This window comes from Pavona decussata, unplaced genomic scaffold, assembly GCF_977016875.1.
Source record: "Pavona decussata unplaced genomic scaffold, jaPavDecu1.1 SCAFFOLD_32, whole genome shotgun sequence".
In the NCBI taxonomy this organism is placed as follows: domain Eukaryota; kingdom Metazoa; phylum Cnidaria; class Anthozoa; order Scleractinia; family Agariciidae; genus Pavona; species Pavona decussata.
Genome location: NW_028145455.1, coordinates 3,040,164 through 3,059,220, shown reverse-complemented (window position 1 = coordinate 3,059,220; position 19,057 = coordinate 3,040,164). Strand labels below are relative to the sequence as shown.

The window sequence follows — 19,057 nt, the reverse complement described above, 5'->3', positions numbered from 1 at the left end:
AACCGTAAACAAAATATTTTTAGTAAGCTAAAGACGAAAGCATATAACCTTATAATAATAATGCCTACTTTTACAAATAGTGCTTACTTTTAGGAAATAATGCTTACTTTTACAAATAACATTACAACAGCAATAGCAGATAATTAACAAAATCCGCCTTATTTTCTTCAATAGAAATAGTAACTGGGACTTGCTGCTACTAGCTTAGAAAAAATAGTACTCTCGTTATTTGCAAACTACCTTACACCATGACTAAACATTATACCAATGCTATTAAAATACTTACAAAACTGTGACAAAAATTATCTCACTCATCAAATCGCACCAAATACTACGAAATTATTTTCCAAAAATTCCTATTCACTAATTATTTTAACAGTAACTATTATTTACTACATGCCATTCCAATTGGTTCTAAAATGTCATAACCCGAAATGTGACTTAAAAAATAACACCATAATCCCTACTGAATAAAATCAACGCGTTTCTAACTAAAACAACAACAATAGCGAGAATTAGAGTTGTGTTTACGGCAAACGGCGGAAATGACCACGTGACCTTGGTGATCCTACATGTTTTCAGTTTCGAGGTAAAATTGAGTAGTTCAAAGTTTGCGTCAGCATCAAAGGCCAGAATTAGTTTGCACTATTCTCATCTACGTACTCATTTTTTTCAAGAAAACATAAACGCGAATCTCGCGTTTGCCGTTTAACGTAAACACGATTCTAAATCTCTCTAATAACAATACTGATTGCGGTCATTGAATCGGATACAACGTAAAGGTTGGAACAGGATGAAATTATCACATGATCACCACACGGCGCACTTCTCGTCAGGGTTCATCGCTTTTCCGCTTGAGCAACTAAAGGCCTTTGAAAACCTCTTAAAGTTGGACAGCGAACCGATAACCCTGTAATAAATAAATAAATAAATAAATAAATAAATAAATAAATAAATAAATAAAACGAAAGATAGTGGCTTGGCTTCAGGTTATTTGCTGACTTTTACTTAAAAACAGAAGACCTTTATTTATAACCTCTTCCTAGAGTAATGTTGTCTAATCTATATTGTCTAATGCTTCCTGAAATGCGTGCTCTCCTGGCACCAGATTCACGAAGCCCTCCAAAGTTAAGATATATCCTAAGTATTGTTTCTGAACAATAGCCTTTTGTTATAAATGACAATAGCCTATTGTTTATCCAATTATATACTAGAATACAGGATACAGACTTATGATACATTTTGCCTCTGGAAACCTTCGTGAATCTGGCCCACCCCGCCATCTCGAGACAAAACATGCTTTACACGAGCATTCCACGGCAAAAAATTCTTCCACGAGAAAACTCGTTAAACAACACGAAAGCCCACCAGGAGCCTATGAGCGCACTTCATAACAAGTGAAACCGTTGACATTTACATACTATAAGTGTGAGAAACTTCTGACAAAAGTTATTGTGTATATGTTTTCTTTGATTGACATTTGTTTGGATTTTCACTAGATTTCACTAGTGCTAAAGCATTTTGTATTAGTAGTACAATATTTCTGCCAATGGTCACACTACAACAACCCCTGAAAAATAAGAACCTATTAAGAACCTAATCAGCCTGAATTGTGAAAAACTACCCTAAAATATAAGAACCTGTTCAGCCTGACCTCGAAAATTCTAGGTTCTTATATGCGGGTTTTTACTGTAGTGCGTAGTGCTGTGAATGTTGTATTGTCTTAAGCTAATAAAAATAAAAATAAAAAAAATACTATAAGTGTCGACATTGGATAATCTACAATCAAGGACAAAAGGGTGGGACAAATTCGATGTCAAATTTACGATGTCTTCGTAAGCACGCGACATAAACACGGTAAGCGAGAACCTAAAATATCTGGTAACCGAACCCCACCCATGTACAATGTTTAGTCTGTGTAAGAAAAATGCCTTGTGGGTCTTCAGCATTGTATGGGGGGAGGGAGTGGGGGAGTAAAATGCGTTGTAAAAAGATAACATGGCTTCTTTAGATACGTCACACTAAAATTTAGAGGTTTATAATAGTATACTTTGCAAGATTTGTCCTAAGACCTTCTGTCCTTGATTGTAGATCAGTTGGTCTCCATAGAAAACCTATGACTGAGAAATGCTTCATGTTTTGGGGTTGGGCGATATTTTACCTGTATTTATTATACGAGTGTACATCATTCTTCAGCTGAAAAAGTGCCGCTTCCTTTTTGTAGACACTGCACCATGGCTACAAAAAATAGAGAAAAAGCATAAAGGTTACAAAAACAAGCTTTTCAGAAACTCATTAATAATTCAAAAACCCATTAACCTCACAAATGGTCAATAAAACATCACGTGCAGTGGTTTTAAGACCCGATAAAACCTCCTCCTTATTAGTATGAGGTGTTCAATGTTTTTCTCGTATGCTAATTTCTAACGTTCATGAACTCTCTTGACACACACTTCCAGGAATGTTTTTGAAACCATTCAAAAATCTCGCAGCACGTGTTTTATCGGGTCTGAAACCACTCGGCTGGGCCTCGTGGTTTTAAATCCCAATAAAACACTGCTGGTCGTGTTTTAAACATTACATAAACGTCGACAACGACGAAGACATGTCGAAGTTTCAAGACCGTGTGTGCAAATACCCCTGATTAATTGTTCAACACATTGCAACACTGCCCAAATATGGTCATGGTCCACTCAATATTCGTCGTCTGTACACAAAAGATATCCTGTGATATGCGTAATTTCGTGTGTCGAGGAGGAAATGGCAAAATAAAGATCGTCTCCAGCTCTTCTACAATATAACTGTGCTTTGTTATCAATGTGTTGAATAATAAAACAATTATTCTGCTCAGACTCTTCTTTATTTATTTTATCTATTATTATTATTATTATTATTATTATTATTTATTTCTGTTTCTTATTTTGGCCTGAAACCCAATACACCTTTGGTATCCTGCCACGAATAAATCTAGTTTTGAATTTACGAGAGGTAACTAGTTTGAGAAATTGTGCACAACACACCATGGCAAATCCTATGAAGAAAAGTTGATCAACGCTCAAACCAAGATCAGGTAACTGGCCTTCCTTTCCATTGTCATCCACCCAAGACTTGTAGGCCTAAATGAGAAAGGAAGATCAAGACTGAGAATTCAAAGCTTCAGGAACAATTCAAAGGAGAAGCAACATTCATTTCAATTCCCCTTTTAAAGTGAAAGTGAAACACGCGGAGTCAATGTCTGCTGCGCATGTCCCGTTAGGTTATACTTACTGCGCATGGCCCTTTGGTAATAAGGCGGTCACAATCGGAAAATTAAGCCTGGTTTTCACTAGCGACGCAAGCACAGGCACAAGCACAAACACTAAGCATTAGAGCTTTGTGTCAAGTGAAAACGAACGCTACTCAAGCACAAGCACAATTAAAGGAAAAATTTTGATCCTTGTGCTTGCGTCGAGGCTGTTTCATAGTAAAATAAGCATTCCTATACTTGCACTTGTGCGTGCGTCGCTAGTGAAAACCAGGCTTTAGTGTCGCAAACAGCCGTAGCTGTGACCTCCAGTAAAAGTCCGCCGCGAGATCCTGCAGGACCCGAATAAACGACGGGGTCGAAAGAAAACGCCTAATCCTTGACTAGATGTACCCTTTTAGATGTTTTGGTGTACAGTATTCGCTGTATAATTGTACGAGTTGTGTTATATTTCACAAACAAGCAACGAGTAAAAATATACAGTGATACTACACAGCAAAAGATCTAAAAAAAATAATTATTATCCAGGGTAAGCTTTCTGATTAGTAGTGTGACGACGGGTTTTTCCTTGCTTGAGCGCACAGGAGAGACAAATTGAACTTCAACGGCGACTTGAAAATATCGGGGGGAATTAGCTTGAGAGCACTCGCTCGCTAGCAAGACAGAGCTCGTCACAACTCTTAGGTACAGGGATCTAGCCAACTGGAACTCGACGAACAGCAGAGAATAGACAATCTTCTTCAGTCCAGCATAGGTTTATTCAGCACTGCGTTTCTAACCTCGATGTAAACAGGACGTTATCTTGAATGTAACCACGATGTGACCGATTTACAATTGTAAGCCTTGCGCTTATATACTTACTGATTACAAAAGGTTAAAGTACTTTCTTTTGTTTACGTCGCCTTGGATGGTGCAATCTCAACGTGATATCACGAGCACAAAGTAGAAACTGTTACTTAAGAACATATAACTTTCACGTGCGCTTAATTGTTGAGAGTTCCTTATAAGGAGAGTACTTTTCCGGACTATATCCGTAACAAAGGAAACTGAACTTTGATTGCAGAAACTAAGCATACATCAAAAGAATTGCTGACTCGTAAGATTACAGCACAAAGGTTAAGGACTCGCGTGATCGAGCAAAGTACATGAGCCACGCACAATGAACTCTTACACGTGCACAAGCCAGCTGTTAACTAGAATAAATTAAAATAAGAACTCTTTGTTTGAAAACCCTATGCTGTTTTGCAATGAAAACGAATGATTATAAGCGAAAATTACATAAGATAAACAGCTAAATATGAAGCAGCAAAAGCGAAAACAAGTAAAATATCGAGCGGTGACACACAAATCACTACGGTCGTTAACACAACCGAGAATGTTCACTTCTTGTGTCCCGATACGAGTTGATTAAATATTCCTTTTAAAATCTCAAAGCTATTGTGACTACCTTATAATGTATTCTATTCCAAATGCAAAGCTATTGAAATGCGCTTGCTAAACGTATTAAAGTGAAACGCGAAATCTCTGGTAGCAGTGGCAAAAAAAAAACTACGAGCCAGGAAAATCTGAAGCAAGATGTGCGTACGCTAGAGGAAAACCGTTATTATTATTATTATCATTATTATTATTATTATTATTATTATTATTATTATTATTACTATTATTTTTATTATTAATTAATTAATTTATTTATTTATTTTCCTGTACGAATAACCAAAGCGGTTCTTTGCAGTACAAATAACTAACAAATAAGATCTATATTTTTTAGCCTGGTCATTTCTAAGCTGCTTTTGCCTGTTGCTTTTGCTTCATCTCTCTCTGGAGAAGCAGTTTCAGTCTAGGTGTGTCGCGTCAAGACACTGCAAACGATAAATGCAGGTATAGAAAAACAATTAGCTCACATCATATGCCAGCTTTATCCCTCCGTTGTCAGCAATGTTTTCGTTCAAGGTCTGTACGCCATTGATCTGCAATTAAGACGAACAACACAATATTGTCATCCACCCAATTATATCGTAGCAGTATGCAGGATGTTTGTCCCATGAACCTAGTTTAAAGGCCTTAGCTCCCACGCGTCTCCTGTAGCTCAGTGGTAGAGCATCCGAACTAGTAATCGGAAGGTCTTAGGTTTGACGCCTGATAGGAGCACTCGGATTTTTTTCCGAGTATGACTGTGTCATTTACTGATTAATACATCATTTTCAACACAATAATAGATATATTTAGCCAAGCCTAAAAGCGGAGCTCCACAATTCCTATTTTTAATAAACATTTATAGAAGTCTGCTTATTGTATGAACGTAATAACATTATCAGTTCCTCGTCCATTCTGCAGTTATATATATTTTTAATGCAAAATTAATGCAACAAACTGCTCATCAACAATAACAATGTAACACAGAGGGCTGAACATATAATGCTGATTTGTTGTAACCGGAGGGCAGTTTTTCGTAATTTTCCTTTCACCGAGGGCAAAATTACTTACTCCTGATTGGTCGAGCGGCGAAAAAACTCACTCCTGATTGGCTCAGCACGACAGTTTTACATTTTGTTGGTTTCTGCATTTTGTGTCCAAAAAAACAAACAAGTTCTTTGAGGTTCTTTGGAAGTTCGAATCCTTAAGCCGGGTTGTTTGTACCACAAATACATGGAAATCAAGTGCTGCAGCTAGGAAGGAAATTCCTAAAGGTTAATTTTCGTGTCTCTTACAAGAAACAGCAAAATATTATTTGTGTCAAAAGCTAAAGACTTGGATCGGATTGATTTTAATTTGTTTGGTTGAGAAACTGAAATCGGTCATGGCGTCCAAGTGCTTTCAACGAACGATAACCGAGCATGAAAGTGTCCTTTTGATGGGAGGAAGGAGCAGGAAGAGATTACTCCGCAGGTTCCTTCTTTGGATCCACCGTTTGCTATTTTTATCGATATATGTTCGTGTGATTCGCAAGCGGTAGGAAGCTTCACAGCGCAGGTGAATAATTAACTGATGCCTAACATTTGGTTTTATCGTTGTTAGTTTGCTCCTGAATTAAACTTGTATTCTCTCTTAATTACATGTGTATAATGGGATGGGAACTGTTCTCGTCGGTTTTGTTTGTTTTGTACGCTAAATACGGAAAAATTAAATAATTTGTTGGTTTGCTTGCGCCTTCAGTGAGTGTTTACTGACTGTTTTACGAAGTTCCTTGATAGTTTTAAGAACATTTTGCCCTCTGTGTTATAAAAGCGGAATTTAAATGGACTCCAAATGATATTTCTGTTTTTAATATTCTTTTTAGTCTTTTTAAGATGATCGAGGCGAACCGGTTTGTGAACAGTCAACGCGCGCTACCGACGCTGTCACCGTCTAGTAAATTTTGCTTATCAAGAAAGAAGGCCGTACGTGATAAACCTCAGAGAAAATGGACACACTAACCAAAAAACAGACCTCAAATAAATCCTTGAGTAACAAATAATTCATAGCAATTAGTACAGAAATAAACTAAACAACGATCTTTGAAAAATTCACAAAAACAAGCGAATGAATGTTATGCAACTTCCCGCCACACAAACGCGGCCGGCAGTGCAGTTGACCATGCATTTTCCCGCTGAAAAAAAAACCCCGGGTTGCAGCAAAGGGTTTGAGATTTCTTATTTCACGTTGTACGTACGTTCATCTTTGTAAGCCAATGTGAAATGAGATACTCAAACCCTGTGCTGCAACACAGGTTTTTTCCGGCACCCTTTCCTGTTCTTTCTCTCTTTGTTCGTCACTCATGTTTCGTCTGTTTGCTACCGCTCTCAATCGCTCTCTTTCACGTCTAACTTCGCTTCTTTGTCGCCTGTTTTCGCGATCTCTTTCTATCTCCCTTTCTTTGCTTTTCATGTTTGTAGACTTATTCATAAATTGACTTTGTGTTTTGTCGTACAAGTCGTCTTCAAAATCATTATTATTTTTCTCAAACGCAGCTAGCGATGCAATTTCCCGCCAAACAAACGCGCCGGCAGCGCAGTTGGCTATGCATTTTTCCGCCGAAAAAAACCTGGTTTGCAACACAGGATTTGAGTGTCTCATTTCACATTGGCTTACATAGAGCAGCGTAAGTACGTACGGTCGGTCGGTCGTCGGACGGAAGTGACGTCATAACCAAACCAAAATTTCTCGCTCTGATGGGTTTACCAAAATCTCTTAGTTATGGGGCTCCAACCACGCCAAACAAATCGAAGTGATTGCTCGTTTAGTTTCTCAATTTTTTCTGTAGCTCGCTTACTGCAAAAATGCCAAGATTCTGAGCAATAATTGAAGTGTGGCGTAATAAACGCTTCATAGAGTCTTTTACGGGTGTCAAATCGAAACATCTTCTTCTATTAACTCTTAAGCCATTAACGTTTTCTTTTCGTTTCATTTCCAGATACTGGGTAATAAGATATCTTTTAAGCCAATAATTTGGTAAAGCAAAATCAAAGCAAGTAAATAATTGTACGATGCACAACTCTGTTTACAAGGATAAGTATACAACGTTCTGCCGGATATCCTACGATATCAAGACACTGACCTGATATCGCACGATATCATGGTGACTCTCAAGTAAAGTCATGTTACCGTACGATAAACTGAAAAGAGGTTTTACCAAGAAAACAGAAACCTCGTAATTTAAGATTTAGCTGGTGTTTTTCGGTCGTTAAAAGAGTAAACATTTTTTCCCGCCAAAACTAAACTGGAGGGCGCTCGCCAACTGCGCGATCTTTTGCCGACAAGTACTGAAACATTCAGACTGAAACCATGCCGATAATAGGTTTGAAGAGAAGGGTTTTTATCCATATTTTGCTACCACGATTTGTCAACTTTGCTCACTCGTTTGGTCTCGACTGCGTCTCGCCAAAATAGGAACCATGGCTCGATCAAACTCGCCTAAATGCCGCCGAGGCGTACCAAAAAGGTATAACTAAAAACCTTCAACAACAGTACAATATGAAGGGGAACAAGGGGGGGGGGGGGGGGGGGGGGGGGAGGTTACCAATCTATTGCATGGTGTTACTTACATATTCTCCAAACACTTCGTAGTTGCCGTATTGAGTGACAAGACAATTGGATCTGCTTTGAAAGTTCAGGGTCGAGTCAATTGACCACCAATCCCTCGCATTTCCATTTTTATCAAACAGACGGCCTAAAACAAAACAAAAAAATGCCATACATCATTTAAGAAGCTCATTAATATTTTCAAACAACAACAACAACAACAGTCCTGTTGTTGTTGGTGGGTTTTTGTAATTAATCTTGATTGATTGATTGATTGATTGATTGATTGATTGATTGATTGATTGATTGATTTATAAACAATATTTATTTCAACATTTACTCTAAGAGCACAAAGGGCTCATCTAGAGAATTTATGCTGTTTAAAATATAATGTATATTAGAAAAAGAATACGTTTCCACGTCACGATGGAACAAAACAAAAGAAAAACAAAGAAAAAACACACATACAAAGTATCGGAAGTTAGCAGAAACGGTTCGACAAAGAAATAAAAGATTGGACATCCTGAAACAACCTGACGTTAGTTTATTTATTTTAAACCGCGTATTCGCTTTCGATTTTATTGTTTTATGCCACATATTTGTCAATATTATTAAACGTCCTCTTATGCCATGCTTGGTGAAGAACATTTAGCAAATGAAATAAAGACATTATTATGATTAAATGAGTCCAACAGATCTGAAGGCTCTTAGGTCCGCCATTGACGCACAACAGGAGTGAGGAATAAAAAATTGGCGTGAAATTCTGCCATCTTCGGTAGCATTTCGAGAAATAGCTAGGACCGTCATATGTGCGGAAGACGTGAAAAAAGGAAATATACTTTAGGTTGGAGTGACCAACAAGTTCGAGTCTAGGGACCTCTGCATATAATCCCGGAAACCGGGGACCCGTTTCTCGAAAGTCCCGGTAACTTACCGGGCCCGATGAGAATATTTTTAAATGTTTTTTCGCCGATTACACAGTGATTACAGACATGGTACTGTGCCAATGTTTTCATAGAATTATAAGATTTTAAAATTTAGTATTTAAAGCTAACCAAAATTGACTTCTGTTAAGAAACATTTATCACCAAAGACACTTGTTGGGCCCGGTAAGCTACCGGGACCCTCGAGAAACGGGTCCCTGGCCTGGTGAGCGAAACGAAGTTTGTCTTCTGTTCATGTGGGAAATTTAATCCCGGTTATCGAGATGAAAAATGTCCAAAAGGCCCCCAAAATACCCGTGGAACCGTGCTCCGACTCGTTAGCGACCTTATAAGCCATGTGCAGTTGAAAATGTTTCGTCACGGACAGAATTAGAGAAATTTGTATGGAATTTGGGCGACCTTTGACAGATCTAGGCCTGGTTACTACGCGCTCAAACATAACCAAACTTGGTAAACTTACTAATTTTTATATGATCTTTCTGGTGATGGGGTTCATCTCTCAGTTAGTACCGCGCGATTTGATTGGTCAGTTTTGCGGGCCGTATTTCACTGTACGGCCTGCTAAATTTGAACTTGACTTCAACTAGTTCCCTTTCCCGCGCGCCCGTTTACCTCAGAGATATAAATATCTTACTACCCTCGTTTTCTCGATCCGTACTGTAAGTTACGGACCGAATTTTTTCCCGTCGATTTATGCCGGCCCAAGCGCGAAAATCAACGGGAAAATACTTGGTCCGTAACTTACAGTCCGAAATCGAGGTTAGTAAGAGGTATATAGTTGGAAGGCAACTAAAACATCACCTGTGCTGTCAAATCCATGGGTAATTTCATGCCCAATAATCATTGCCAACGAGCCATAGTTGAAGTATCTGGAAAAAAAAGAACATTGCACTGTGAGTCTTCGAAACATCAAAAAGAAGGTTCAGTTCAAATTGCAGTGGGCCAGTCCGTTTCGGATCTGTCACAAAACCTTTAGATCACATTTTGGAGTACCTGGTTTCTGGACCGTCTATCTACGTGGAAACCTACGGCAATGCGTACACATGAAATCCTCGCATTTCTGTTGCTATTGTTGTTGTTGTTGTTGTTGTTTTTGCTTGTTTGTTTTTTACAACTGAATTACCGTTTTCTCTACTGTAAAACAAGAGGACGGCGTGCACATACAGTCGATAAAGCGGTGCTGGAAAACACCAAGAGTCATTTTTTTTTTAATTTACGATTCGCGCTTACACCCAGCATCCTGAGCTCAAAAATATGCATGGTTATTTGTCCCTGTACATTGTCTTTTCTCCGAAGCTGGCTTATTAGGTCGCGGATTCACGTCACTTACTTCGGGTATTTTTTCTTGTAAAAAGGAGAATGCAGAATCCCAGCTAAAATGACTGCAAAGAAAAAATGTAATGATAAAAATGTAATTTATACAAAGACGTAAAAGGATCGTCAACAATAATTTCTGTACAGTTGTAGTCGTGCAATCACTTCACATATATGTTGTTCCCCCGGGGCGTAAGTACTGAAACAAGTATCAATAAAGGCATGCGTTATATGCTGAGAATGTTATGTACGAGTCAAATCCAAGAGCGATCATCCCTTCCCCGGAGAAAACCGTAAACAGCTTTCATGGCCAAATGCCCAACCGGTCGGGGCTTCACGTAAGGTCGAATTCCCCAAGCTGGCAGGACAGAAAATAGAAAAAATAACAAACAAGCTGAATACAATCGTTCGACACTTACGTACCGCTGTTGCATCCACAAGTATTTGCAAAGTTTAAAGTTCAATATTCCAACATTACTCGCCTTTAGAAACAAAGACCTTAAAAAGTGACGGCCGAAACCGCTTTCTTAATTTTCTTACTAACGTTCCACACTTTAAACAACGCAGTTTTCGCACGATCTGTCGAAGGCCACGTGCAATGTCGGACTCGTGAATTTCCCGTGAACTACGAAATCCCTTAGCTTGTGACTGCTGACCCAAAAATTCGTTTATAGTCAAATGCCCGTCCATGCAATCTCGTACCCAGAGTCCTCACACTCTTTGGCCAGCGGTTGATCGTCAGGAAAAGACTCTGGAGAACTGGTATTTTATTGAGAATGAGAATGATGTACTATTTATTCAATGAGTGACACAGATATACTCGGAGAAAGGGAATCCGAGTGCTCCTATCAGAAGTCGAACCTAAGACCTTCCGATTACTAGTTTGGATGCTCTACCACTGAGCTACAGGAGACTCGTGGGAGCTAAGGCCATTAAATTAGGTTCATGGGACAAACATTCTACATACTGCTAGGATTTGGATGTCAATGTGTGGCACATGGGCAATGAAATAAATGAAATGGTTTATTTTAAGCCCGGCGAATGAACCGCAGGATTTCTGCGGTAAAACAATGCAAGTCGTTACGTGAAAGGCAATATATATATATTTTTTTCAATTCCTCTAATCTCGTACCCAGAGTCCTTAGGCTCTGGAGAATTCGAAAAAAATTAAATTTTTTGATTGACTGCTCTGTAACAGCCTGCATTGTTTTACCGCAGAAATCCAAATTCCAGTACCACGGAGTCTCTCCTGGCGACCACCCGCTGACCAAAAAGCCAGAGGACTCTGGGTACGAGATTGGAATTCCTTCGTCTCTCCTGGAGATCACCGCTGGCCAAAGAGCCCAGGTAAGCACGATTAAAATAAAACTTGGTGGAAGCTACATAGATAGGAATTCACCATCTTCTGGAACGTCACCGTAAAAAAACGTGCACGTCAAACAAGTTTTTCTTGTCATGTTCAACCCTACCAATTCTGTTTTGCTGGGGGCTGTAGTATGCATTGATTGTTGTAGGACCCATCATCCACCTGAAGAGAGCATACAGCAAATGGTTATGTCCAGATAATATACGAATGTATGAACTAATCATAAACAACTAAGATCCAGCATACAGTGAATAGTAGTGTTTATTATATAGATGCTGAGATTTACTCACGAAAAAGGCGCGAAATAATTTTCATTCGCAAGCTAGTCTTAAGGTGCTTTTCTTTAGGAGAATCCTAACGCGGATTTGTGATCTCAGATCATTCAGATCTTGGTGCATCGAATCCACTCTGGACAACGATTCGTCGGTTCCTTTGATGTAACATAATCCGAATGATCTGAGATCACAAATCCGTTTTAGGATTATCCCAAAGAAACGCATCCTTAGTAACCAATCAAATGTCGCGTATCGCATTTTTCACGTGAGGAGAAAACGATACGTCCAATCAGGAGCCACGTATCATGTTTTTCAATGCGTGAGCCATATATACAGAATACTTCATGGAAAGTGTGTCCGTATGGTATTTACGCACGAGTTGGCGAAGTATCAGAAATCGAACGAGTGAGTTTTCAGATTCAAACTAACTCGTGCGTAAATACCATACGGACACAATTTCCATGAAGTATTCTATATGTATATAATAAAATGAAAATTACTCGATGGCTTGAAGATGTGAATGTTATTTTCTCCTGTTAAAACATTCTACTCACTCGCTGCGCTCGTTCGTAAAATATTGTTTTTACCGCTCGACAATAAAATTCATATCTTCTCGCCGCCGTGTAATACCCTCTGTAGATCCAATAAAAGCTCCACTTCTTGATCCATAAAGTTCTGCCCTTAGTTTTTATTCTCAGCTAACAAAGTAGACAAGAAGCTAAGGGCGTTTGAAGTTAATCACCAAATTATAAATGTTTTTGGTGAACAGTGTTCTTAATGACTAGCCATGAACAAAATTTAATGGCATGAGCAGTGCGTATGATCGCAATGGACGATGTAAGGGAAAACACGGGGAGCTACGGGATGAAACTGCCCTACACGAAACATTCAAGATATCTGTACATTCGAAAAACAAAGGTCAATTTTCAAGTGGTTTATCAAACAAAATTCTGATGCTAGCTTTTTGATAGAGTACGTTTAGAATTAAGGATATTATATTCAAAAAGAAACTGCAAGAGAGTTGACAGTAACGTGTAACTCGCGTTCACAGCGTTTGTAGCAAGCATCATCCTTAGTAAGTACCATATTTGGAAAAAAAACCTTCAAACTGCGACCACTCAGGCGGAAACTGCGTTACAATAACGAAGCGTTTTGATTGGTTGATTAGTTTTTTATTCATTTTTCTTTAACATTCGCACGCTTTTAGCAAAAAATCAAAGGCTCCTGTGAGCCAACTCGTGAATGCAGATGACACATAGTAATTGAAATTTAGACGGCTACGGAAACTACCTTGGGAGCTAACAGAAATTACATCTTTGCCCGATTATGTAACGAAAAATAACCATTCTTGTACTATAAAAATGATTGTTAAACTATTCTCTACAGATTGAATAAGCCGATTATTCTGATGCGCCGATTAAAAAAAAATCATGCAAATTCGTGTCCCCGATAGTCCGGGGCTACTGGATTTTGCGATCGGGCTGGTGGATTCTGACCATCACTTGCCCGATGGGCAAGTGAAGTTTTTTTGGGAATTAAAATTACAAAATTATCGTAGGGCAAGCCGATCTCACAAAGATCCATTCTTGCACTAAATAATCGTCAAATTATTCTCTACATATTGAATAAGAATTTCCTGATGCGCCGTGAACAATTAATTTTTGCGTGTTTTTTCCACTAATTGAATTTAAAACTCATTCACTGCGCACGCCCGAAAGTTAACGACAAAACCGACCGACCGACCGACCAACCAACCAACCAACCAAGTCAACAGTCAGCTATCGCTATAACTCGTTCATTGCGCTACGCGCATTCACGAGTTAAAAAAGCTATAGAGTGTTTCCACATGACGTCACGGCGGCCATGTTGGTGTCCCAAAACAAAGAAATGGCGGCCATGTTGGTGTCCCAAACTAAACCTCTGGGAATTAATTGAAGTCTATTTTATGCAAATACTTTCGTTTGTTTCCTTAAACCAATATAGCCAGTAGTCACGTGAATGAAAACACTCTATAGGAGTTACAGGTTTTAACGTTTACCTGGCTTTCTGATTCCGAGTTTTCGCACAATTTTGATGCTTTTGGAGGCAAATTCAACTGCGATTGTAAGTAGTCCGTATAAGCTACCCGCGATTTTTGATGCGATTTTACAGTGATTACTAGTCATTGAACTTCGGTTGTAAAATCACGTGCCTTGTCAGAAGAAGCGCACGTGAAATATGAAGAGAAAAAAAACTCGTTTGATGCCCTATCGACGCACCGAGTTGCCAAGATTTCATCGCATTAAAATCGCTGCGTTCCCGTCGCATGAAAATCGCAATCAACGCAAAATGGCTGCGACAATTGCTGGTACGTAGTTTACACGGGCCGCACGTCACAAATCTCACTTACTTGTCCTTGTTAACTGGTCGCTGATATGCTCCAAACTGTTTCTGGATCAACATCTTGCTCATTTCCACTACGTTCTCAAAATAATCGTCCACCACTGTCAGCTAGTTATTTCGGAAGCAAAATATAAATAAATTTATTAAAAACTGGATCACTATATAATGCAATTTCAGGGATTGACTGGCTTAGCGCCCATGGTATATGAGCCATTTTACCATGCCCAAAAATAGCGACCATTAAATTGTCCTCTGGTTGATCTTGCGACATATCTAGCGACATCCTGATTGTTTTTAATGAAACAATTATTCCACTCGCGCTGGTTAATATGAGATGATTATACCCAACTTGGCGCTACGAACCTCGTTGGCTATCTATCATGTCATATCCAACGCGCGCTCGTGGAATAATTGTATATCTTAGCTGACAGAAACGTAAACAAGTCAACAGCTGAAGCCCCTCATAATCCCTCATTCTCTATATATTGAGCACTCCTGTAATACGAGTTTATCTGTTCTTCATGATGGATGTCGTAATAAGCCCCCAACCCCCCCCCCCCTCCCATCTCCCTCGAGCTCAGAAATAATTCGGATTGAAATAGGAAGGAAACCTTAAGTTTTCTATAGCGCGCACAGGTCACCTCAAACTTTCGCAACCCCGAAAAACTAATTCTTTTTGCTGCGAGTGATTTTATCAGTCAAAATAATATTTTTTAAAAACGGTTTGAATTGTATTGTGGTAAAGATGACGTGAAGTGCGTATGTGGACTTTAAGAACCACGTTAATATGATATGGCGGAGAGATACAATTTGCCTTACTTTCGTCAACAAAGATAGGACCAGAGCCGGGTTGTTCAAAAATCGATTAACGCCAATCCCTGTTTAAAAATTAACCGAGGTTTTCATCTCTCTTATTAAAAATGATTTCAAAAGCTAATGGCACACAAAAGTTTAAGTCAAAACTAAAACTAAAAATTCTTTGGAAGAATATTTGTTGAATAATCATTTAACCTTGAATCAAAGTTAACGTTTAATCCAGGATTAGGTTAATCGGGCTTTGAACAGCTGGGTCTAGGGTTCCTTATTATTATTATTATTATTATTATTATTATTATTATTATTATTATTATTATTATTATTATTATTATTATTATTATTATTATTTCGTACCGAGTCTCCGTTTGTTTGTTTTTGTGTGTGATTCATACCTTTTTATATTTCTTAGAAAGACACTCAATTCTTTGAGGTTGCCATATATTGCAAAGTTTTCTCGTGCGTAATAGCAATGATTTGTTATACTCACAAAATTCCCTTTTTTTTTATCGAGAGATGACATTAATCGTTAAATCCCACAACACCAAAACAAACCAGAACAGCATATTTTGGTATCCTTTTTCGCTACAAAATATGGAGGAATTTTTGAAGATTGTCAGTTAACATTCACTCACCTCTGAATAATGCGCGTCAAGTTTACTGTCATCTTTGATGAAAGAAGGATAGCCCACATCTTCGGCTATGGCATTGGCCTGTCAAGTTATGGCGAAATATATAAAAATGGTGAGGAATTTGTCTAGTGCGCTATAAGACATAGCAAAGGCTTGAGAAGCAAAGAGCATTTCATTTTGAAATTAATCTTTTAACGCGAATACTTCAGTTTCAATATAACACGCAAAAATAAAAAGCAAATAGAGCAAGAAATTTTCGTACAATAGAAAGCCTGAATAAACTCTTAGCGATATATGGGCACGCGAAACGTTAACGATAGACTGCAAGCAGTCCCTTTCTGGTTAATCGAGAGGGTGCGCTCACAGCGCAGTGAGAATGGAGCGAGGAGAAATAAACGAAAAGAGAAAAGCCCCTCTCCGCTCGTTGGCTCCAGTTCGTTTTGTTTTGTTTTTCTACTGACATAACCATTTCAAAAATTAAAGACACTGGTCACTTTCAGCGCATTCCCGTGATCTCCTTCTTATTCTGAGCAACGAATCGCTCGCCAACTTCACATGGTCACATTTCATTTTAAAATAGTGGAATTTATCGTCAATAGACAACTCGTAGACAGGAAAAATTTCTGACCTGATAGGAAAATATCAACCCAGACTAAAAACTTCATTGCGTTACTGCCTTGAAGGAGCACTGTCGCGGCGATTTTGCTGTATTTTAGTCAAACTGCTCAAATATTTGAGGAAAGATCTTTTTGCTAACACGAAATTACTCCTAGAACACTGGGAAGAAAACATTAAGGGATTTCTCCAAGGAAGAACTGAACTATATAATCAGTTTTTAGCCACTTCTTTAAAACACACAATAAGAACTTGAAAAAATAGGCCAATTTTTTCAAGTTGCAATCCATTTCCATCCCAGCCATCTGCAGCCACGCATAACTAATACTAGTTTCTGTGCTCTAGTAGGATTATTGTTAACAAACCTGAACCATTATTTTAACGATTCCACCGATTCAAATATGTTTTTTGGCCATTCAAAGCAACAGTACAAATAGGTGACACTGTCCCTTTAAGGCCCGTACACACCATGTTTTTCGTGTTCCAGGCTCTCAGATAGTGCTAGAGAACGGCTAAAATAAGAAAGCGAACGCGAAAATTCAACGCGCAAAAACTAATGGTTTGGCCTTATCTCGCACCCAGATCTCACTGCAGGTTTGGAAATGTGACCGTGGGAGATCTGGGTGCGAGGTTAGGTTTGGCCTTCTGCTCACACTAAAACGGGCTTTGGACTACTGAGAATGGATGCTTTTTTTTATTTATTTATTTTATTTATTTACTTATCTTTTTGAAAACGATCTGTGAATGGAAAAGGCGCCATACACACTAATCCGGATACGTTTTCAAATTTATTCTTATTCAGTGTGGACGGGGTCGAAATGTCATGCAACAATAAGCAATCTCGTTTGTTGTTTTATTGTTCTTTTCTTTCTTTTATTTATTTATTTTTACTTTTTTTTTTTTTTTTGGTTTGTTATTTCAGTTGTTTTTATTTTCACTTGGTCTATTTTGAACTTTATAAAATATACCGCATGCATACCTTTTCCTTCGCTTCCGATTTCGTGGAAGAATCCATCCAATCCTCTGACTTCAGGTTATCAGTGAAAGATGTACGAATGCGTTTCGTCATGTCCTTTACCTAAAAAACCCAAAATTCAACAAATGTAGCATGCATCAATCTTCAGAGGAGTGTACGACAACACAAGGAAATTTCTCAATTGTTTGCAGAGTGCCATATTTTTAAAAAGACCTATTATTAAAGCTGGCCTTGACAGTTTTATGCAGGACATTACAATGAGTGTAAGCAACTTGTATAACTGTAAGAAGTTGTATAATAGTTAAAATGGTCATAAAAAAATACATTTAGACTAAAAAAGTTCAAGTAAACTACTTGTATAAATAGTAAAAAATTCAAACATGCCAAAACTGAGGTTCATCGTTTAGATACAAATTTTTTACACCCAAATGACGATGGTGGCACCCTTTACATCAAGTCCATTGATTGCGATGTTTGAACTATGAAAAATTGTTGCCGTTCTTTCACGTTGTTGATGACGGAACGTGAAACCATGTGTAAGCCAGACCACCCAATAATCATTCAACACATTGTAACAATACGTAACTCAATATTCGTCGTCCGTACAAAGCAGATATCCTGCGATATACGTAATTTCGTGCGTCGGAGAGAAAATGGCAGAGCGCTTTAAACAAGCAACGATGTCGGAAGATCGTCTCCAGCTTTTCTGCAATAAAGCTGTGCATTCAATTTTCCCCTATATACACTCAAACTTACTTTATTATAAAGACAGGAGTGTTTTACTGGAAAATATACAACACTAGTAAAATTCATATGAAACTACATCCGGGACCCGTGTAGAGTATTTTCCATATCCTCACTAGTGAGGATATTGATGACGTCATTTCCCGCTTTTGCACGATTGTTGGTACGGAGAGCCGATGAAAAATGACGAGCGACAGATTTGTCTAGATAATGAAAAGAAAATTACACGGTGGCTTGAAGATATGAATTTTAATTATCTGGTGTTAAAACTAATATCTTACCACTCCAAAATAAAATTCATCTCTTTGCGCCGCCTTGTAATATCCTTTAAATATATACTATATATACGGAATCTTTAAGAAAACAGTTTACCGTGTCCACAGTGCTTTCATCAAAATCCGCATCAACATACAACCTTCCCAGACTCATGTCCATTGGAGTCATCATTGTCTGCAGGCAGAGGGACCACCTTTCATACTCCTGTGCTCCAGCCACAGCCGTCGCGTATTTAAGTTTTGCGTCAACAAACTGCTGAGGCATTGCCATAACATAACGGGAAACAACCTGCCACATCATGTAATTCTTGACAGTTTCTTGGGACCTAGGAAAGGTTGATTATTACTTAATTAATGAACTTAATTAATGAATTGTATTATGGACTTAAAATAAACGTTATTCAGCATGTTACGGCTAATTAGGCTTAATTTACGCACCTATTTAACTGCTCGACTACCCGGCGTAATCAATCGATGAC

General features: G+C 38.4%; 1 protein-coding gene across 2 annotated transcripts in view; it reads right to left on the bottom strand.

Annotated features, from left to right (window-relative positions):
* The window catches only part of LOC146484662 (endothelin-converting enzyme 1-like), a 49,796-nt gene continuing 30,739 nt past the window's right edge, over positions 1–19,057 (bottom strand). For both annotated transcript variants that reach the window (XM_085104758.1, XM_085104757.1), the window contains exons 9-20: positions 18,676–18,904; positions 17,563–17,661; positions 15,972–16,049; positions 14,531–14,631; positions 11,970–12,028; positions 10,517–10,568; positions 9,988–10,055; positions 8,266–8,390; positions 5,146–5,211; positions 3,021–3,116; positions 2,162–2,238; positions 1–910 (exon numbers count right to left, since the gene is read on the bottom strand). In XM_085104758.1, the coding sequence (XP_084960884.1) occupies positions 811–910; positions 2,162–2,238; positions 3,021–3,116; positions 5,146–5,211; positions 8,266–8,390; positions 9,988–10,055; positions 10,517–10,568; positions 11,970–12,028; positions 14,531–14,631; positions 15,972–16,049; positions 17,563–17,661; positions 18,676–18,904 (1,150 nt within the window). In that variant the 3' untranslated portion in view covers positions 1–810. The remainder of the gene's footprint in view (positions 911–2,161; positions 2,239–3,020; positions 3,117–5,145; positions 5,212–8,265; positions 8,391–9,987; positions 10,056–10,516; positions 10,569–11,969; positions 12,029–14,530; positions 14,632–15,971; positions 16,050–17,562; positions 17,662–18,675; positions 18,905–19,057) is intronic.